Source organism: Telopea speciosissima, chromosome 11 (genome assembly GCF_018873765.1).
Source record: "Telopea speciosissima isolate NSW1024214 ecotype Mountain lineage chromosome 11, Tspe_v1, whole genome shotgun sequence".
Taxonomy (NCBI): domain Eukaryota; kingdom Viridiplantae; phylum Streptophyta; class Magnoliopsida; order Proteales; family Proteaceae; genus Telopea; species Telopea speciosissima.
This window is the reverse complement of record NC_057926.1, coordinates 45,148,167-45,171,262: the sequence shown is the minus strand read 5'-3', so window position 1 is coordinate 45,171,262 and position 23,096 is coordinate 45,148,167. Positions and strand designations below refer to the sequence as shown.

At 38.1% G+C, this 23,096-nt stretch overlaps 3 protein-coding genes across 3 annotated transcripts; all 3 read right to left on the bottom strand.

Moving 5' to 3' along the window:
• Nucleotides 1-300: 300 nt before the first annotated feature.
• LOC122645198 (protein ALP1-like) lies at nucleotides 301-1,727 on the bottom strand. Its single transcript, XM_043838529.1, has 3 exons — nucleotides 1,230-1,727; nucleotides 900-1,131; nucleotides 301-773 (listed from the first exon to the last, which is right to left on the bottom strand). The coding sequence occupies exons 1-3, from the start codon at nucleotides 1,725-1,727 to the stop codon at nucleotides 301-303; spliced, it is 1,203 nt and encodes a 400-aa protein (XP_043694464.1).
• Nucleotides 1,728-1,997: 270 nt separating this feature from the next.
• LOC122645196 (L10-interacting MYB domain-containing protein-like) lies at nucleotides 1,998-2,970 on the bottom strand. Its single transcript, XM_043838528.1, has 2 exons — nucleotides 2,644-2,970; nucleotides 1,998-2,555 (listed from the first exon to the last, which is right to left on the bottom strand). The coding sequence occupies exons 1-2, from the start codon at nucleotides 2,968-2,970 to the stop codon at nucleotides 1,998-2,000; spliced, it is 885 nt and encodes a 294-aa protein (XP_043694463.1).
• A 7,599-nt stretch (nucleotides 2,971-10,569) lies between these two features.
• LOC122645195 (cold-responsive protein kinase 1-like) lies at nucleotides 10,570-16,784 on the bottom strand. Its single transcript, XM_043838527.1, has 4 exons — nucleotides 16,779-16,784; nucleotides 16,143-16,447; nucleotides 14,488-14,638; nucleotides 10,570-10,901 (listed from the first exon to the last, which is right to left on the bottom strand). Exons 1-4 carry the CDS (start codon nucleotides 16,782-16,784, stop codon nucleotides 10,590-10,592), a joined length of 774 nt encoding a protein of 257 aa, XP_043694462.1. The 3' UTR covers nucleotides 10,570-10,589.
• Nucleotides 16,785-23,096: the final 6,312 nt, after the last annotated feature.

The window sequence follows — 23,096 nt, the reverse complement described above, 5'->3', positions numbered from 1 at the left end:
TGATTCTGACCCAGAATCAATTTTTTTTGTTTCTAAATTTTTAGAGTAATTCTGTACCAACAAATGTTGTATGGTAAAAAATTGATTCTGCTATTCAGAGAAACAGAAACATGTATGAATTGCCATTTTAATGGAAACAATTTTCTTTTCTAATTCTATCAAATTACATAAAATCTCATCCCTAAGCACAATTTTCATAGTACAAATGAATGAGAAAATATCACTAATTTCAACATGTCCAAAATAATTCCAATACTAAACATAATGTTCTTACACATCAAAAAAAGTATTGATTAATTTTCATTCAATTGGAGCCATGTTTCTTGATAAAGCCAACTCGTTTGCAATGTACTTCCAAAATTCATCCATCTCTCTTGCCCTATTTCGTTGGCTAGAATTACCATACTCAGGTGGGATGAAATCATCATCAGGGGGTCTCTCTAAATTGTTATCATCTCCAAACCACGCAAAATTTGTGTCAGCTTTTTGTTCATCCCGAATGAAGTTGTGTAGGGCACAACATGCAATGACGATACGACTTTGGGTCGAAAGAGGAAAACGTGGCATTTTGCTTAGTATAGGAAACCGTTGTTTCAATGAAGCAAAACTGCGCTCGAAAACATTCCTAACACTCGAATGCCTTTGGTTGAAAAGTTCATTAGCATTCTGCGCTCTTCTTGACTCGAAATCTCGGAGATGATACCGTTGTCCCTTGAATGGTGTTAAAAACCCTGTAGTAGATGGATATCCAGAATCTACTACGTAATATTTGCCTACAATATAATTGGTGAAAGATTATATCAATATAATATTTTGATAATGTTTTTTATAAAAAAAAATATATATTGTGATAATGCTATCAACTGAATATTACTAAATGATAACGGCTTTGTATTTACCTGGAGGAGGATGAGGAAAGTGTAAGGTTGGATCTGCGAGTGCCGTTGCAAATACTCGACAATCATTTGCGGATCCCTCCCAGCCACTATTCACAAAAGTGAATTTCATGTCATGTGAACACGCACACATGACGTTCTGTGTTGTTTGTCCCTTTCTCCCTCTATAAGGTATTTGTTTGTGTAGAGGAACACGTGCATCTATATGAGTTCCATCGATAGCACCAATACAATCCTAATACAATCCATCATATGCACTGAATTAAAAACGTATCACAGTAAAATAAATAATGGTAATATGTATGTAAAAATTTTCATTCAAATTGTTTTTACCTTGAAAAAAGGATACTTTTTGGGATCATTCTTAATTTCTGGGGCAATCTTATCAAATGGTGGTGGTCTTATGTTAACTTCCCCTAACTTGAGGAAAGCCTCCAGTACTGTATTAAAATGCCTACCAATCGTCTCTGGTGAATGCTGAAAATGTTCAGCTATATCTCTTACCCGCTGGTTTTGACCAACCATAGTTATGAACATTGCTAGCTGCTCGTCAACTCTAACATATCGACTATCTTCCAACCATCCTTGCTCCCGCATTAGCGTACAGAGGTTGAAGAAGACATGTCGTTCCATTTTGTATTGTTCATAATACCCATCTACATGACCTTCCAAGACCTCACGTACACGTTCTGGGCCTGTTAGTGCACTATCACGAATGGGCTCTCTAGTGTGTAGTGAACTCTCTTGTGCATACATAAGTAGAGTCATACACATAACCAAATCTTCTTCAGTTTCTTCCCTATCTAGTTCTTCCAAGTTTGAACCAGACATCCTAGAGTGTTATGTAAAATATGATCAATTAATAAAATATTAGAATCTAATGAAGGAAAAAATAGGCATACATTCTCAAATAAGAAAGTCATCAAGCATATAGAAATTATAGCAAACATCCAACATATATGATTACAATCATCCACCATTAAAAACATCCAACAGAATTAAATTGTACCATTACAGTCATCCACCATTAAAAATATCCAACAGAATTAAATTGTACCATTACAGTCATCCACCATTAAAAAAGGAACATAATATCAATGATTAAAGAAGTCTAAGAAATATGATCTTGCGGTGTGCAGGGCATGAAATGAAAGCCTCTCTCCATTGCGGGTCTGCCATTATCTTGACAGCTGCCTTCTCATATAATTCTTCATCTACATTGTTGACTGTCTCTAGTACCTCTAAGGCCCTAGCAATGCTAAATTGCATTTCAGTATTCCTGGATGTGGTAGACAAACTAGCATCTCTCTCCAACCTTGATTTGACCATCACTTGAATGGCCTTGGAAGCCATTGATAAATCAGAGTTTCCCCTTCTTTTTCTCTTTGTATTTGGAGTCCTATTATGATAATGGGTTGGTGTATGTATGGGGGTAGCTTCAGGTTCAGAGTCTACAAATGGATCGACTTCCTCAGCATCACTAGATTCCCCAATCTCCTCATCCATATTCTCCATACTCCTTGAGTCAACATTTGATGACACAGCATTACGACTACCTACATTCCCATCACCACTTGCATAAGTGTCTCCAAATATAATGCACAGTTCAGGCCATTGTGGAAGACCATACTTCTTGAACTTTGCCCATTTAGGATTTGCCTGACATACAAAAACACCAACAATCAGTAATTCTCATAGTACTCTTCTTTCCCCTTTAACAAAATTTTCTAAAAAATTATAAGCTAACCTGTATGTGTGTTTCCCATATAAATTCATCATCGACTGTGCAAGTTCGTGTCAAGCTATTCCACCCAAATCCAGTTGTATCCATCAACTTTTTGAAACTGCTATATTCCTGCCTCAGTTTTGCCATTTTATTCCTCAATTGGAGCATAGTATAAGATATACCAGTTTTTGCTTTGTATTCATTCGAAATGTTTCTCCAACCTGCTTTGTTAAAGGTTTGAGTAGTCCTATTCCCCTTCCTAACCTCTCCTACCATTAACTCAACAAAAAGGTTGACATTTTCTTGGGTCCACCTAGCATTCTCAGTGACACCTTGTGAATTGGACATTTTTTATTGCTTTCAAATCTAAACAAATAAGAAGAAAAAAATCAACATATTTTCAAAAGAAATGTGCATTCAACAATCAACATGTAAGAAGAGCTCTAAATGCTTGTGGGGATTGAGTGATTATAGAACTCTAGAATAACATGGCATGAATGATAGATAACCCCCTTTTCCATGCCTAAAGTTCATGGTGTGCAACTCATAAGCATGTGACTTGACAAAAAACCATAGACATTTGTGGGAATTTGTTTGTTACATGTTTATAGCTAACTGAGAATCTCAGAGTGAGGTTTATTTTATTTCTCATTGTTCTCACATTAGTAGCAAAAATACCCCAGATGGAAATAGTAAATACCTCAATTCAAAGATGTAATAGCAATCCTGTAAATACTCTAAATTCCAAGACCAACAAACAAAGAAGAATAAGGTTTATGGTTTGGAAGGAATGCATTAAGGGAAGTTATTTCTAGAGAGTAATAAAAGATGGAGAAGGAATGGAATGAAGTAGAATCAGGTAAATATGGGAAGTTGGAATAATGGGGATTTTAGTTAAACAATGAGAGGAGGTTATCTTCAACCTCTCGATTGAAAACAGAGGCAGAAAAATCAACACAATGTCAATAGCAATAACTCCCACCAATTTGAGGGAATATGAAAATACATAAAAATTAGATTATATTACCTCTTTTCCCTCCGTTTATAGTTTTTCACTTAAAACTAAGATGATACTTCTAATCTTCAATTCTTAATGAGGAAGGCCTGCCACTTCCATTTCCTTCAACATTAATAAAAGTCCACCAATAACCTGTATATATATTTGGAAATATATAAATGAAGCAAATTTCTAGTGCATGATAACACTCCAAAGATTAGGTGGACAACCATGGCATTACCATCGTTCGTTGACTGAGACGGGGCAAATAGAACTGTTCATTCAAGGGAGGAACTGGGATTTTCAGAGAGATTATGAATCAAATTGGCAAAAACGAGTTCAGAATGAAACTGAAGTAATTTAAAACAGAAAAGATTAGATCACAGAATCTGTCAAATATATTTGGGCCATTATTATTTAATTCCAATTAAGCAAATGCAGATTTGGACCATTATTATTTAATTCCATAAAAATTATAGATGCACTCACTAATGCATACACTACGTTCTGTAGTTTTAGCTCTTGACCAGTACCGAGATTGATGTTAGAAGAACCTAAAATCTATATCTATTTTAGTTCCAGCATCAGTGTTTTTGAGTTTTAGATTATACAGGCCATTCTAGCAATAGGGCCAACTAATGAGGATGAACGAGATTATTTCATTTTTTTAGGTAAAAAGAATGAACGAGATAACAGAACAAAAAAAGAGAAGCAAACATAAAGTATGAAGACGCAGAAAGCGCAAAACAATACCATAAAGTAGGATAATTGAGGTCATTGCTTAAAAATACACATACACATACACACATACTCAGTCACACTTACTTGGAAAACAAGCATAGTACAAATCACAAAGCAAGGTCAACTACCCGAGGAAAAATCTTTTAACAAGTTGCAGAATGACGAGCGAGAGAGAGAGAGAGAGAGAGAGAGAGAGAGAGAGAGATTACCTTCACCGATTGAGAGTGAAAGAGAGCCGAGAACCGTCGTCAATGGAGGTCGCAAGATGTGGAGGTCGCAAGAAGGAGGCCGCTCTTGTCTGTCAACGAAGAGATGTGTTTAGGGTTATTTTTCTGTTCTGATGGTAAATACCATCGAATGCCCCTCGTAACTTAAGCAGAACGCGTTTCACCGAAAATTCGTAGAATCGATTCTCCAATATGAGAAACACCATTTTGGTGTTTCTCAATACCTTGCCAGAATCCATTTTATCACCCGGTTCGTTTCAAAAAATCACAAAATTGGACCGGACAACCCATACATAAACTGTTTCAATTCTGCCCTCAGAATCAGGAAAAACACCAGAATCCATTTTTTAGAAGGTTACCATACATACCCTAAATATCCATCCGAAATTTAAAATGTTTTTTTGGCGTGTCTTGAATGCAGGTTTACCTATCAAGGCCATTCTCTCAAAGTGGACATCGATCGAGTCTATATGTGTTTTCTGTTGTGCTCGTGATGAATCCCACTGACATCTCTTTCTATCTTGTGAATGGACTAAGCGTATCTGGGCCTACGGACCCCTCGGACTCAGAACCGAGCACCTAAGAAACTCTAGTTTGACACAGCTTTGTGCTTCCCTCTTTCAATCAAAGACCATGGACAAACCAACAGTTACTTGGTTTTTTTCTATTTTCATTATAACTTGTTATTTCATTTGGACTGTAAGGAACAAAGTAATTCACAAACTTGCAACAACAGACCCTACCCCTGTCCTCAAAAATGTTTTTAGATGGATTAAAGATCTCATTGTAGCAGCACCACTATTACACAACCAAATGATTGATCCTTTTGTTAACACGCACATTAATCTGGATGCTTCCTCCAACACTAATCATGAAATAAACTTACCTGTTTTATGTTGCGTAGGTCTTTCTGAACCATCTGTAGGCCTAATAGGATGGGCTTACTACTTTTTGCTTGACGGCCAGAGTGTTTTAACATCTGTAGGATTTGCTACTTCAACCGATGATCTAAAGGCTGAACTACTTGGAATCTTGCAGGGGTGGAAACACGCTGTGATTGATAGAATTCAACTAAAAGAAATATGGATCACAAACAAGAATCTACAAAACCTTTTGGTTGCCAAGCAGAATATTAGTATTCCTTGGCACATTATCCCTACTTTTTTGAACTAGCTGAAATAACCTCAAACTTTTCAACTATACAGTTTAAATATAAAAACAATATGTGATCTAGTATACTGCACTCTCTAGCTACCTTCTTTATCACTAATAGAACTGTTATCTCCCCCTTTCTCTATGATGTAAATGTGTTTTGCTCGCTCTAATTTTAATAAATTATTTTTTCTTATAAAAAAAAAAGAAGAGTCAAGTGAAAAAGTAGCCACGAAGCATGATATGATATGATATTGTTCTTTTCTTCTACTGTAAGAGAGGGTTTGTAATATTTCAAAGATAGTGAAATCTATTCTATTGATCGATCGTGGACGTAGCTTCCCATCTTGGGGGTGAACCACGTAAATCCTTTATGTTGTACGTTGTGTACCTTCTTATTTTTCGTTTTCTTCTACAAACTTGTAGGCTAGGCATTGTTTTCTTAACATACATAAAATAATCATTACATAATCATAGTTTTTGCCTCATTATATATATTTTTTCTTTTCTTGACATCCAAACCTAAGAAAGAGGAGCAATGGCCAATGGCCACGTTTTTACTTTTTGGAATCTCTTCACACATTTCTTCTCTCTCTCTCTCTTCCCTCACTAACGCATCCCTGTCTCTTGCTACTTATTTCAACGCCTCTCTCACTAACACGTCTGTCTCTCTCTTTCCAGTAACACATCTCTGTCTCTTTCTGCTTATTTCAACGGACCTTTATCCGCTGCTGTAACTGGAGCGCTACTGTGCACATCGTGAGGCGCAGCAGTGGCCATGTGAGCACAGTGGGGCCTGTTGTGCACACATGGTCGCTGCTGCACCGCACGATGCGCACAGCAGCGCTTCAGTTACAGCAGCAGATAAAAATTCTTATTTCAACACCTCTGTCTCTCTCACTTTTTTCTCTAATCATTCTTAGATCCATTGCTTTCGATGAAAGGTTCATAAAAAATCTAAGGAAAATTACAAGATTACTCAAAATTCAATTTTAATTTTTCGAATTATCTATCCAATGCTTTTAGTTTATCAAATACAACACCCTTTTCCACGTTGAAGGATAGGTTGGTTTTCAGTTTACCACAATTATCCATCCAATGCCCCTTCTACGTGGAAAGATATGTGGGAATGGAAATCAAGATATTTCTCGAGGGATTTTCTCATTTCAGAGACACCTAGTTTAAATACCACTTGTTAGGGACTTTATAGGTAAAACTCATCCTTAAAAAGTTAACCGTTAAGGAAAGGGTGCCCAAGTCCTTATAAATCTCATATTGAGATTATTGCTCTCGCATGGAACACCAACAAAGAAGTCCATAAGAAGAAAGAAATGGAAAATGTCAATTTCAGTGATATTTAGGTCGAGGATCATGGTACTCAACACTTCCATGGTCGTTGTAACGATGGCAGCTCCAACCAACATAGGAAGAAGAAGGGATTTGGTAATAAGAGTGCTCATATCGGCCAAAAGAAGATGGCGATGGCACACCATATGAAGACGAGGCCCAAGAAAACTCAGCCATGCAACATCAAGCATCGCTCCACCGTCTATCCACCTATAGGAATTATATGTCATAATATTGAGAGATTAAACATAAATCAATGAGTAGAGAGTTGCTTTTATGGTAAAAGCTTTCAAACAATCACTTACACTGCATTTTTCAAAAACATGTAACAACATTATGTTAGTAAAAGCTGGTGGACTAAGTCGTGTCACTTGACACTGTCCTTAAGACCATAGACACCCCCTATGGTACACTCGGGAGTATTGCAAATCGGGCTCTAAGATAAAACAACCCATTGGCTCCTCTAGTAATTTTGCACTCCAATACTAAACTCCTTCGAATGCTACAAGGTTGTGCTCAAACTAAAAACAAAAAACCACTCACAATAGTATCACTTTCAAAACTAAACAAAAGCAAAGAGAATAAATAATAACACATACACACAGATGACACAAGGGAGAGTTGATTCATTGATGCACAAAAGGCTAAAGCCCCCTCTCTATTTATATAGGTAGGAAGACATAATAAGATGAAGAATTAAGATGCAAAAGAAAGAGGATGAATTAAAAGTTCAATACCTTAAGAGAGTTTAGCCTTTAGGAACTTCTAGAGGAAACTATATAATTCTCTAGCAACTTAAGAAGCACCATGAAGAGATATAAGTGTCACCAAAACGAACTAAATTGATAAGTAAATGAATAGGCAAGGTAATGAAACTTATTTTGTATTTAAGCAATTATTTAATGTCATTTTGAATCTTAATTTGTTTTAAAACTCATTTAAAACTAACATCTCCCACAAAATTCAAAATATTGGTAAAAAAAATAGTTGAGCACATTAGAATGGTAAGATACATCGTTACAGATGTCTTTCAGACTCGAATCTACACTAGGTCTAATAAGTCACACTATAGAGTACGGTTGAAGTCAGACTTGTTGAACATTTCCTCATTGGTCTAGTCGACTGACTTATCATCCATATCCTATCACCAAATGTTGTAGTCATCCTTTTTTATTTATGGACATTCTGGCCTTGTCCCCATTTTGGACTCATAAATGTTTAGAAAATTTGATTGTAAAATTCTCATCAGAGACGACCTCACCCCCTACATTCATTTAAGTCACAGTTAACATACTCCTATATGACATGAGCCTTGGTTTATTAAGAGTCTTATAACTCAATCTCATATTTATTATGGTGAGTACTATCTTCCACATCCAATCAGAAATAGGCATATTATGATAGTATTTTTTTTTTGGAATTGGGAGCCTTATATATATATATATATATATATATATATATATATATATATATATTGTATAGAAGGGGGAAGGGATCAAATCAAGGAGGGGGTAAGGTACCAGCAAGGAGACTCGAACTCGAGACCTCCTGGTGAGCATGGGCATGATGCGCACCATGGCTCACCAATTGAGCTAGGTAGTTGTTGGTAGGTACTAATCAAGTCATCCAATGATTTTGTTTTAACCCTTTGAACCTAATTCCAGAGATTTCCTTTCACATAGGTTGGGTGTCCATCATCTTGACTTATAACATGGGCCTTAAGCTTATTCCTTGAGAAGTCTCATGAATAATCTTGGTGAACCGAGGCTTTGTAAGCACGTCTTCTACATTCCTTACAGACTTTAAAAAGTTGATAGCAATGGTACTATTATTTATATATTTCTCACCAAGTTTTGTCTAAGGCATATGTGCCTTTTCTTACTATTATAAATCTTGCTTTTAGCCCTTGCAATGAATGTCTACTTGTTGCAATATAGATATATCAAAGGCATCGACGTATGTCATGGTGGTATATATGACTAGATTCATTAACCATTCGGTTTCAAATCCAGTTTTTTTCCAAAGCTATAAATTTAGCTTCCACGGTGGAACATATATTATAGATTTGTTTAAACAATTTTTAAGAAATCACCCCACCATCAAAAACAAATTTATATCCATTAGTAGCCAAAGTTTATTGTGAATCAAATATCCAGTTAGTGTCAAAAATCTTTCAAGACTAGTTAAGTTACCACAATAATGTAAACCATAATCCACATTAGCTTTTGAATACCTTAACAACCAGATTAAAATATACCAATGTTTTGTTCCTCGATTTCTGGTAAGTAGCTTATCCAATAACAAGTGCAATAACAAGTCTATTATATTGTAATTTACCAAATAAGAGACAAAACCAATAAATTTTTTTGAAATAATAATTCAGCCTTATTTACTTTGTGAACAATCACCAAAAACACAAGGTATCATCACAGATGTATAGTCATAATTTTTTTTTTCACAACATCTTGTCTAGTGCCCATTATCAACATATGAAAACACAGGGGGTAACTGTAGCAGGGTGGTCCTATTTCTTTTTGGTAGATGGTAGACTTAAGTTTTTTGACACAAGCTCACTGCAAGCTGCTGACGAATTAACTGCAATTCTTTTTGCGATCCGTAAAGGTATCGACCATGCTGTCTCTATTGGGTTGAAGATTAAGGGGATTTGGAGTAACAACAGCTGGATTGCCGAGTCATTTCCATCTCCTACCAAATGCTTATGGCCATGGACTTTGTTTATAGACTGTTTATATATAGCCGATCGTACCCAGGATATAACCTTTGAAAAGGATGGGAACAAGTTATGTATAATGTTAGCTACAAACTTAGCGAAAAACGATGTATCTTTCTAGTTTTTATTTAGTTTGTTTGCTCATAAAAAAAATAAAAAATAAAAATATGAAAACACATTTCTCATTATGATACTTGTTATAAATGCACATATTAGTATCGTTCACATAGAAACCAAAAAACATTATAAAATTTCATGTCTTTATGTAGGTGCTAACTTTAAATCACACAAAAACTTCAAAATTTATACACCTTGTGATCTTTGTTTAGAAACGACACAACCTTCATGCTATTAAATTTAGTTTTCTTTTTGCTTGAAGCCTTGGACTACTACTCTTGACTTTAAAATTACCAAGTAATCTATCAAGTTTAAATTTCAACCTAAATATTATTAAGCATATAAAGCCCCTTGGCACTAGAAGAAATATCAACTAATTTCAGCAATTATCGAGTTTTATTCACTTTAACTGCTTACTTCTAGAGTATCAGAAGATATTACATCTTCTTAATGTATTAGAAGAACCTCATCAACAAGATAAGTAAATCTGCTATTTTCCATAGTTGACCTTCTTACCTTTCAGAAACATCACTTGATATTGCCAACTATACAATCCTAGTACAATACTGTATATGTCATGAAATTTAAAACCCCACACATTTCAAGCAAATGCATTGCAATGTCTTCATATCAACTCCAAACTTGGGCTTGCATTTCAACGACCTGACACTGGGTTGGTTGAAGCTGTGGCATTTGATGCAGATGAACCGGTAGAAGTGGATGTATCTCCACGAACCCTACTAGTAGCATCAATGAATGTAGGTCTGGTTGGCCTGACCTCTGCTTGTTCCTTGCTTATCATCATGACAACAACTTCCGACATTGCAGGTCTTGATGCAACTGAGGACTGGGCGCATTGAAGAGCTATCTCTATAATTCTCTTTACCTCATTTGCATCATATTCTTCAGGGCTTAAGCTTTCATCCACCAAATCCATCAATTTGTCATCCTCGTACAGCCTCCATGCCTGCAAAGCCACAAGAAAAAAGGGCAGATGGGAAATAGAAGAGATTGGAATATAGACCAGAATACACAAAATAAAGATGTGCCACGAAGGCACTCTATATGTTGGAATTTCTTAAAAGGATCAAGTACCAAGCAAACACAATTCAAGTCACGTCTAGCAGATGCATAGCCTCAGAAGAAATCATTCCCCTTTTCAGGTCCCTGTCCTTTCTTTCATCAATGATCATGTGATCACTAGGGGGGACGACCAAAAAATAAAAAGGACACCCCTAGGGCTAAAATTCAGAGTTCCTTTCAAATTCGGTGCACCCTATTTACATTTTCAATTTCTTTTCTTTACTGTAAACATTCAGCTATATGTGGTTGGTTGTAATATGATCACCAAAATCTTTACATTCGAAGTCTTATTAAAGAATAGCCCAAACCACTCAATGACTAGTCTATTAGTCAGGATATGGTCCAATGAAAGGAAGTTAGATGTAGTAGTTTATGAAGCAAGCACTTAGTCAGTTAGGTGGAATAGATATAGCTATAATCCATAGCATAGCATTTCAAAATATGGGTTGTGATTCATCCAAAAAAATATACACATATGAGTTGCGAAATTGGCTATAGGATAGGACTTTATGGACTTATATACAATATTGACTTATGTTCTTATGTATTAAATACATCAAATTTCAAATAGATGCATTTGAATGTTACAGGTAGCCAAGTCTTATTAGTCCAAACTGCAAGTCAAGTATTCTATGGGAGCAAATGTAAACAAATATATAAACAAATAAACAGACAAGAGCATCATGTTTAGAATAATGATGCAGATTCATCACCAAATAGGGCATGTTTCATTGGGAATAAGTCTAGGGTTGGGTTACATACATGTTGGGCCTTTGATCCCATAGGTTTCTATTGTAATAGGCCACTTTTATGGGCCTAAAATATGGGTAAATAGGTTACATACGGGATTAGCTTCCATACTTAGTTTTATTTTCATACTTAGCTTTTTATTTGGTGTTTTAAATTAAACCGGTTCAAGCCATGGTTTAATTTAAGTGATTTTAGTAGTTTCTTTTTAAGCATTTAAGTTGGTATAAGAAACTACTGAAGAGGTCTACACTGAAGAGAGCAAAGTAGACAAGACTAAGGACATGGAAGATAAAGTGGTGGTTGAGAACACTCCACAAGAAATCATCGACATCCAAGATGCTATTCTTGAAGAGGTCGAGCACATAGAGTTTGTGATGCCACTATGGTTCTCTGAAGAGAAAGCTCCACGCCTTGAAGACTTTATTCTTACTATTCTTGCCTCACCAGAGGTCTATTTTGGAGTGGTCAAAGCTGCTACTAACATGTTTTTTCCTCCTCGTCACTGCAAAATTCGAGGACGAATTTTTTCAAGCTGGGGAGAGTTGATGCAGATTCATCACCAAATAGGGCTTGTTTCATTAGGAATAAGTCTAGGGTTGGGTTACATACATGTTGGGCCTTTGATCCCATAGGTTTCTAATGTAATAAGCCACTTTTCTAGGCCTAAAAATTGGGTAAATAGGTTGCATACGGGATTAGCTCCCATACTTAGTTTTATTTCCATACTTAGCTTTTTATTTGGTGTTTTAAATTAAACCGGTTCAACTCATGGTTCAATTTAAGTGATTTTAGTAGTTTCCTTTTAAACATTTAAGTTGGGTTGAATTAGGACTCTATAAATCCAGCCATGTTTTGAGTCTATTTCCTTTAGTATTTCAGTTTCCTAGTTAGTTTAAGTTACCTAATAGGTTAAGGATTGGGTTAGGCCTTTCCTTTTTAGAGTAGAAGTCTATTTTAAGTCTTTTATATAAGGTTGTAAGGGGGCAAAGCCTTGAATACAAATTTGATTAATGAAAAAGCTTTTGCTTGTTTCCGCCATTGTTGCTGCTCCTTTTGCTCCTTGTGAGTGTGCATCCTTGTGGTTCTATCAAGGTGGAAAGGGATTGGTGGAATCCGGGAGGATCCCAATTCGAAGGTGGTTCTATCCTTCACTTCTGCCCAAGTTGCTGCCAGTGGATTTCTGCTGCAACTTGTTCACAAATTTCTTCTTCTATCCCTCCAATCCCAACCCCCATCGATCTTCTTTGTTTTATTTTATTTTTCTCACATCTGTCCTAGATTAGTTCTCAGTTATCCATCATTAAAAACCTAAAACCTGCAACTATTCTTCTTCCCTTCTAGAAGGTCACATGTAAGGTGATTTTCGTGAGAATTCTGCACAGCCAAATCTAACCGTTAGAACCTGCTAAAAATTTGATCGAATCTTCCTCAAACCCTAAGAGAGACTCTATTCAAATTTCAGCACCATCCACCCAGCTGATTGTCTGAAATTACAGTTTTACCCCCCTCTCCTACTTCTACTAGAAAACTTCCATAACTCCAGATTTAACCATCTGATTTAGCTGTAACTTTCAGCATATATTCCCCTCCACCCTACCCACACTCGACCTAAAGCCCTTACCTTAACTCCACCTCTAAACCCTAGATTCCAAAAATTTTCTATTTCCCAAGCCTAACCCTAGTTTTGACCTAAAACTACAATTCTGTCCTATTGCAACTGCAGAACCAGCAGTCTGTTGGTTCCTTTATCATTAGATCCTGGATATCTGGCCTCTAGTAGGTCCTTTGCCTATCTAGAGCTACATTAAATAGTCAAGTAAAACAAAACATAATTTATGTTTCTGTCATAAAGTTTAGTCCCAGGATTTTTTCTAGGATAGTTCAAAGCATGTATATGCAGAGGTTTTACAAAATTCGTATAAATTGGAATAACACATCCGTGCTTATATACATTTTTTGTCGTGTTTATGACAAATTATACGCCCATCCTTCTCAAAAACTGGAGGGCCATAACCTGGTACAAGACCCTCTTTCACAGGGTCACCAGGGGCGATTTGGTTTGGTTCTAACCTTCCGCATTTCCTGCACAAAGTGGTTACCCTTAGGTTCAAACCTACATCGTCACACTATACTTTTCAAAGATTGAGATGCATAGATATAAAGATGCATCTCTTGATGTAACAGTCTAGATGTACAAATACATAGATGAAAACTTTCTTGCCCTACCTTTAGCAAACATCAAGGGAAGTGTCTATATATGGGTGTATGTTTTACAACAAAAATATGTACTTTCCATTAAAGGAAAACATCTACAATGAAATACTAGTTGTAATCTTTCATAATGTAATGTACCTATCTCCAACCTCAAATAAACTTAGTTATGCAGAAAAAGAACACCCAAGTGACCTTCAGTTTTTAAATTTCAAGATTTACCATACTTTTCTGTGCTTTCTTGAAAAAGTCCATCTCAGAAGAATCATTAGTCAATATTAAAAGAAAAAATTATGTGATTCCCATGGCAATCGTTATACAGTCTAGGCAATTATGAAATGGCCGTTGAATTACCAGACCCACTGGTTAGATCCCGAATTGAGAAATTCAGTCATGCAGATTGGATTACTATTAAGATTAGTTACATAAACCCAGATGTCCTACTGATGAGTTACATTTGTTGATGGTAGAAGGTAGAACAAAAAAAATAATGGTCAAGAAAAATTTACCCTTTCAAGGAGGTATTGAGTTGCAGGCTCAAGCTGAAAGTCATTGCTCTTTCGACCACTTATGATTTCAAGGACAACCACACCATAACTGTAAGTGTCGACCTTCTCGGACAGCTGCCCATGAAGCGCATACTCAGGTGATGTGTAACCCCTGAAGCATGAGAGTACAATAGCTTATTGATCAGTGCAAATGAACATTATAATCTTCTTAGGATTGTTGAATGAACTAATTAAATCAGTGTGCTATAGCAATTGATACAATCATACAAGTACCTTAGAGGATCAGATGAATTTTGTAATTACATATATATTTAAAAACAAAAAGAGCGTCCCAGTGCACGAGGCTCCCACTACTGCAGGATCTGGGAGGGGAAAATGTACGCAGCCTACCCCCTGCTTCGCAGGAGAGGTTGTTTCCAAGTTTTGAACCCGCAACCAACAGGTTGCAATAGCGCAACTTAACTGTTGCGCAAGGCTCACCCACTTGATTACATATATAACATATTGTATTAATCACATCCAATTATGCCTTTAGTTGGTGAGCCTTGCGCAACGGTTAAGTTGAACTATTGCAACCATCAGGTTGCGGGTTCAAAACATGGAAACAGCCTCTCTGCAAAGCGGGGGTAAGGCTGCGTACATTTGCCCCTCCCAGACCCAGCAGTAGTGAGAACCTCATGCACTGGGATGCTCTGTTTTTTTTTTAAACATCCAGTATAGCCTTTGGCAATAACTTCAATTAAAATTCCAAAGGTTAGGACCATCTACAATCCACGCTTATTGGGACCCTAGGAAAGCGGGCCCTCCACCAGGTTGTGGCCCTTTACAATAGTGCCTCTTTCAGGTTGTCAGGACCATTTAACTAGCACCCTTTATAGCTTGGTCCATCAGACTGACCTCTCAACTAAGACCCTCAATGCACTTTGTTTTAGATGTAATGCTGAGTACATTGATGAGGCTCACTGAATTAAACACCTATTTCACCCCCCCCTTCTCCTCAAATTCAAAGCATGAACCATAATCCATCATTTGTTATATCAAGATGATGATTAGAAATTGTTAGAAATTACCAGGTTATGGGAGCAGGGTACTGATCAAATAACCACAAAATCACAGTGGAGGATTAAAACCAAAAACCAAAGGTGGAGATGGATCCGACATGGAGAAATTGAAAGAAACTCTCAAAATTTCCACAGCCTAAAGAGAAGATTGGATTTGGAGCTAGGCATCCCAACACATCTCTCCATGTGCATGTTCTGACTAGAAGAGTCTCCCCAAAGCCATGATTCAAGAGACAGGGAACCACCTCTAAATATAAGCTGAGTTAACTCTTCTCTATTAGAAATGGGGAACTAGACATTTCAAGAAAAAACATAAGCACAAGAGAGAGAGAGAGAGAGAAAAGGGAGGGAACCAAAAAAATTGAATTAAAGTAAAGCAATCATTTATAATAGGTGGGAGACAAAGACTGAATAAGTCAAAAAGAAATACAAATAATGTGAAAAGTATTAACTTAATTTTTGAATCTCAAAGTAATATAAACACAATAGGTCCAAGTTAGTTTTGAGCTTCAGATCTATCAAATGAACATGACACACAGCAAAAGAGAAAGAAAGAGATAGAGTATAGAGTGATTGTTTTTTACTCAGACTTACAGGGTTCCAGCAAATCCAGTGGTTAAATGACTCTGATCCCCTGGCCGAAATCTTGCAAGCCCAAAATCCGCAATTTTTGGCTGGAAATCACCATCCAATAGTATATTACTAGATTTTATGTCTCGATGTATGATACATACATGGAACTCTTTGTGTAGATAGGCAAGACCCCTTGCCATGCCAACAATTATGTTAAACCTTTGTTTCCAGTTGAGAGTCCCACGTTTTTCACCTGAAAAAGTAGAATTGTACTCAGAATAAAGCAGTAGAGAGGTTTTAGAAAATTGTAAAAGCCAAACAGCTTTCTAACTTTAAGTCATAATGACCCATAATTAGTACAGGGTAATAACTGTAGAATCTTTTTTTCCCTTAATTAAGATTGTAGAGTGAGACATAATTATTTAACCTTCAATTCAGTGAGGTTTGGCAGGTTTGCCAATTCTTATAAACTAAATGTAGATTTTGGTAGTAAGAGAGGCCCATTTATATTGATATGATCATATGAACACCATCCTTCGACATATAAATCCTAAAGGAAAAATAATTTCACCATTTTCTCAGGAATTAATAAATCTAAACTAATAAACTCCACCAACTCCACCATTGGCATGTACAAAATCTATGGTAATAACTTACTGTCATTATGTAACACATGAATGTTGTATACTTGTATATGTATGTATATATATATATATATATATATATATGTGTGTGTGTGTATATAAGTACAAATAAGCAGGGTCGAGCCAGGACTTTCCTTTAGAAGGTCAACGCAGAATTAGGAGGGTAATGGGGATTTGGGTCAGGTATGGCTAAAAACAAACTCAACCCTAATCCTAACCTCCTACACCCCCCCCCCCCCCAAAAAAAAAAAAAAAAAAACTTTAGAACATGCATTATTTCTTACTAATTTACACTGTGAGAAGACGGGGTGGCTTGGCTAGCTTTTATTGGATACCCATGCACCTTTGACCCATAAAAGCTCCTTCTATATAGCCACAAGATCATCATCCCATAGTGAAACTTACTGGAAATGCTACACCAACTAGAAAAATAGGTACCATATTTTAGATTTTCTTGAAATTCTCTCCCGATTTTTTTTATTTTTTTTAGGGGGGGGGGGGGGTGGGGTGGGGTGACATGAAGTATAATGAAAATGCTACTTAATGGTGAGGGACATTGAAGGTAGATTAAGAAACTGGATTGTGAGCAATGCAAAATGTCTCCTATCTAATAGAACATTTGAATTGATCATGTTGCCCCTCTATCCTTCATTTTCCTCGAATTGAAGTAAAGAGCTGTAAAAGAATAAGATTAAAAAAGAAAAAAAAAGGTGTACCCAGTGCACAAGGCTCCTGCCACTGTGGGGTCTGGGGAGGTTCATAATGTATGCAGCCTTAACCCCCGCTTCACGGAGAGGCAATTTCCCGACTTGAACCCACGACCACTAGGTCGCAATGGAGCAACCTTACCATTGCACCGAGGTCCGACCTCTAAAAGCATAATATTATTCATAAAAATGTACATATATATCCACATTGGACTATATACACTAATTGTATATTTGAGGTAGATTTAACAAAAAAAAATCATATGGGAAATTAGAGGGGGCAATAAATATATGTAGCACCAAAATCATAAACTACACGGTCCTCACCTTGGCCCACTATGTTTATAATGATAGAATAGGAAAAGTTAGAGTGGGTAATCCCTAGGGTTGTCAATGGGCCGGGCTGGGCCGGGCTTGCACTAAACTCTAGCCCAACCCTAGCAGCCTTAACCTAAACCCAAGCCCAGCCCGGCCCTGTCAGGACCAAGCATACCCTCAACCCAGCCCGACCCTAGCAGGGTTTTCCCAAGCCCGGCCCGGCCCTATTGGCCCTGAATATCTTTGCCCAACTTGTGGAATTAACAAAGCCCACTCAGTCTACTACCCACTTAACAAAGCCCAAGTTATTAAAAAACACAATTTTTCAAACACAGGTTGTTACTAGACTCGAACCTTCGACCGATTGGTAACATTAGATGAATTTTAACCGTTGTACCAAAGGCTGCTCTTTGTATATTTTTTAAATATATAGTATATAACATAGGGTCGGGCTGGCCCTGCCAGGGTCGAGGCCTCAACCCAGGCCCGACCCGGCCCTGCCAGGGCCAGTAAAACACTAAACCTAGCCCGGCCCGGCCCTGTTCGGGCTCAGGGCGGTTTTGGGCTGGCCGGGTTTTTTTGACACCCCTAATCCCCCAAGGCCATCTATCTCTGCCTTGACAAAAACATGAGTTCTCTGTGGATATTTTCCGGCTTGGGCTCGAGCAGGTTTTGGTTACTGGGGGCATCAACCTGAGCCCCACCCAATCCGAGCAGGTTTTGGATATTTTCAGGCTTGGGCATCAAAGATTCCCGTGATTTTTTTTTGCTCTTACTCCTCGTTTAACCCAATCAGTAAAGATGCATGGATAGTTTACATTATATATGTTTTAGAGCTTACTCACATTATCACATGTTCGCTTTTCTAGGCTACTTTAATCTGAATTTTTTAAATTTCCAGTTTATTATCTTTGGCTTTTTTTAGGGTTTTCGTCGTTGTTTTTTAACATGTTTTAGGATCATCATCACATCCATGCATTAAATTGCTTGAATTTTGTAACAATTATCAAGAGAAGTAGAGAGGAGGAAGAAGAAGAAGAGAGAAAGAGGAAGAAGATCTGCTGTGCAAGATAGGAGTCACAGCCGTAAATCAGACTGGCCCCAAACCATTCAATATTAATAAGTTCAATAGGGTAAAACACAAAGACCAAAATACCCCTAAGAGGGAATCGTGAATTAGTGCTGGCGCTAATTCACGACTCCCTCCCCCCTTACATCGACAGCTTCTAACACTCCCCCTCAAGCTGGAGGACCACTGAGGGTGACATGGAATATGATGGTATTACACCTACCACAGTGGCACATGGGCTGAAATGAAGCATGAGCTGAAGAAGAATTATCTACCCAAGCACTTTAGGGCACAATTGCAAGACCAGCTGAACACCCTACGTCAAGGAAGCATGACAGTGGCGGAGTATATACAAAAATTTGATGCACTCTCTTCTTACACTGGCATTAGGGAGGATGACATTCAGGTACTATCACATTTTCGTTCGGGTTTAAAGTATGAAATCAAAAAGGCCATTGGAGTTGTAGATGTGTCCAGTGTTAGGGACTGTTTTGAGACGGCTCTTAGGGCTGAGGAGTTGTGGGCACCTCCTAGTAGAAGGTTTGGCACCCCTCCTGTCGACGGCAAGAAAAAATTTCCAGCAACAAAACCCTTTAGTATCAGCACTCCTAATGCTGGTTCCTCACTCTGTGCCCCTCCTCTGCGGGTTGACAACAAAGGCAAGACACCCATGATAAGTCCAGATAAAGTCCAATGTTTCCACTACCAAGACTTGGGACACTATGCTAAGGACTGCCCCCATCGAAGAAAACCCATTGTTGTTGCTGAAAAGGAAGAAACAGCGGAAGAAGATGATGGTTTGCATCCCTACCCTCTAGATGAAAGAGATTATAAAGATGGGTATTTTGATGACATGCTTGGTGAGGAGGATACCTACGAAATCCATGTAGTTACACGAGTTTTAGTGGCTGAAATCAAAGGAGAAGACTGGCAATGCATTTGCATCTTTTACACTCGCATGTGTTCAGGAGCTCACAACACCAAGGTAATTGTTGATAGTGGGAGTTGTGTTGATGTAGTTTCTGAAAATTTTGTGAAGAAGGCTGGGTTGAAGATTGAAAAACACCAACAGCCCTATAAGGTAGCTCTCTTCAATGGCAATAAGATGGAGGTGAACCAGCGCTGTTCTGTACCTCTATATCTTCATCGCTACTCATAGGATATATGGTGTGATGTGATTCCCATGAGGATCACTGATGTACTGTTGGGAAGGCTGTGGTTGTATGACAACGATGTCACCATCGGTGGGAGGAAGAATCAGTGTATTTTTCAACATGAAGGGGAGCAAACAATATTTCATCCTTTGAACTTACCTGCTGAAATTCGCAAGATGCAGTCCCTGCGCACTAATCAAAGGGGGACAGAAGTGGAAACTAAACTCCTCGCTGTTTCACAAAAGGAATTTGTCCAAAACAGCAAGGATACAGGTCTGGTTTTAGCTTTGGTTACTAGAGAAGTGACCCCACAGCCAGCAGTGTAACTTTCTCTAGTCATCAAAGAACTGCTGTCCGATTTTTCAGATATTATTCTGGAGGAGCTGCCTAATAAATTACCTCCCCTATGAGACATCCAGCATGCCACAGACCTGGTTCCTTTTAATTTGCTTGCTTATAGGCTGAGTCCTACAGAGCATGAAGAGTTGAAACGAAAAGTGGAAGATTTATTATAGAAGGGGTTTATCCAAGAGAACCTCAGTTTCAGACCTAGGACCAGTTAATCGTTATACCTCAATAGGGCTAACATTGTCTATGCCAAGATTGTTTTTCTTTGTAATGTACATGGTTCTCAAGTTTCTTTGTCTAAACTGTTTTTCAACCATTTGGACACTCAATTCCTAAGTTGGCCAGATATTTTAAGTATTGCTTATAGAAAATCGGGACCAGTCCTGGTCGATTCCAATACAAATCGGCCAATCTTGATCTGATGCGGGTGGTGGAAGGATGATAGTCCTATTTTAAATTCTCATAACTACGTTCGGCTGATGGGCCTAACTCAAACTTCCTTTTATCTTCCTTGTATTCAGAGGTAGTTCAGACTTATTCAAGATGTTCCGCCAGTGGTTGAGGCCTACAAGATAGGACCTCGTGAGGCTTTGAATCCCGAGCTGGTTGAATACATAGCCGAGCATTGATATTGGAAGTTTCATTACATAGACAAGGAATTTGTGGAACCGCTGGACCGTCCAACTGAGGGATATAAAGAATGGATGAGGACATGAGCGAGTTTGACTCAGCGTTTGAGAAGGAGCCGGTTTAGAGGGGAGAGTTCATGCACAAAGAAACCCATGTTTTAAACCCTAACTCGTTGGGTTCTTCGTGAGAGGTTCCAATGGTTGTGGGAGTGTTTTTGAGCCAGGAGTATTTTTTTCCTTCTATTTTTAAGTAGTACTTTTGCAAGATAGAATGGTGTTTGGTAACATAGTATAAGAAACACTTCTCTCTTCCCATCTCACCCTCTGCAACGCACTCGGTTTCTCAAACTAAGCTTGACAAAGGAGGAACCAACCAATTCATGAATTGATCTATAAGAACTTTCTCCATGTAAGCGCTAAAAAAAGCCACACAAGTTTGTGCAGTTTAAAGACCTGATTGGAAAGAGAAGGAATGTTGCTAGCACTAGCAGGCTCATCATAATTACAATTCTAGCAAAGAAAAACTAACCAGGGAACTGTTTATGGGAATGAAGGGGAACCCTTATGAGTAGTCAACATTCGATTGTTTCACAAGAACAGGGATGACAAGACAAAACATGCAGTCTCCAGGACACCCTAGCCATTTCTTCTTTGCCGCTACAGCTATCGCAACAGAACAGCCATTGCTACCGCTGTCGTCTCTGGAGGTTGTTCGGTGGTATTTTTGGAACCCTCCATGGAATCAGCTATTGCAGTGTCAGAAGTTGCCACCACTACTTTAGATCCCATTCCTGTTGTGGTTGCCGATATGGAAGCAGTCTCCATCTCCTTCTCTTGCACCGACGCTATCGTTCTCATTTTACATCTCTAGAGTAGTCTTCTCCAAAGCTCTTTGCTCGTGGTTGAATTAGGGAAATAGAGAGTCTTGAGTAGGACAATACCGAGGGGAGATGTGATGATATGAACCTCAGGAGAACTCAACCCTATAAACTGGTTTATAAAGTGAGGGAACCCAAAACCAATACAAACCATCACACTTTAAAACCGACATCCATAGAGGCCTCTAGTCGAGGGTAGGGATGTCCTCGCGTCCAAATCAATGTACACCATGGACACCAACATTCACATGCTAGAGTTCGCATCCATGACAGCTTTACTCACAGGTAGAGACAACCTCACGTTTTAGTCCACATTTTTCATGACAGGAAAATTTGCCATAGATCAAGCTGCTCTGATACCACAATACGAACCTTAGGAGAACTCGTCCCTATAAATCGGCTTATAAAGTGAGGGAACTCAAGGATGTGGGGGTGGGAGTTGCAAAGGGCAAGTGTGGGGGGTATTTGAGTTGCGGAGGGTGGAAGTGGGGGTGGGGCGGGGTGAGGGAGAGAGGGAGATGAGATAGATGAGTGTCAAGATAGATGAAAAATATTTCATTTTGTTTCTCCAAAACTGTTCCCAGAGGCCGGTTCATTCCCAAAGAACAAAAAGATGAACCAGTGTGCCAAACAGTTTTTAGATGTTTTTGTTTGATAACAAAAGAACTCGAAAAAACATTCATTAGGGACGATACCAAAGTAGCACTTGCATCAGGAAGCCTTACCCATTATTAGGTAGGGCTTCAGTTAGATTATCCAACAACAGCCTGGGCTATTCTCAACCTGTTTGGCCCACCATGTACTGAAACTTTCATCCTTCTATTTCTAGCTATTAAACTATTAAAAACACCCTATCAATACCAAACATTGGATGGATAGGAGAAAATGAAGTTTAACAATCTACCAAATTTTGTATCTAAACTCAATCATATTGCCCATAAAGACTTGATTGTGGGATGCTTTGTGTGGTATAATGCTTTTGGGTCCTTTACGCTGAGACTTATTGGACATCAATTGGATCTTCCTTGTAGGAAAACCATTATCCTCACTAGTTGCAATGGAAGGATTCGAATCGTTATCCCCTCCAATTTGCTGCCCCCTCCAGTTCCTCCAATTCCTCACATGGGAGAGAAAATGACCACCCTACCCCCTGCCCGAAAACACTGCCCAAGATGAGGTCCACTCCCCCCATTAGAGGAATTGAAGGAATTGGAAGTGATAATTATTC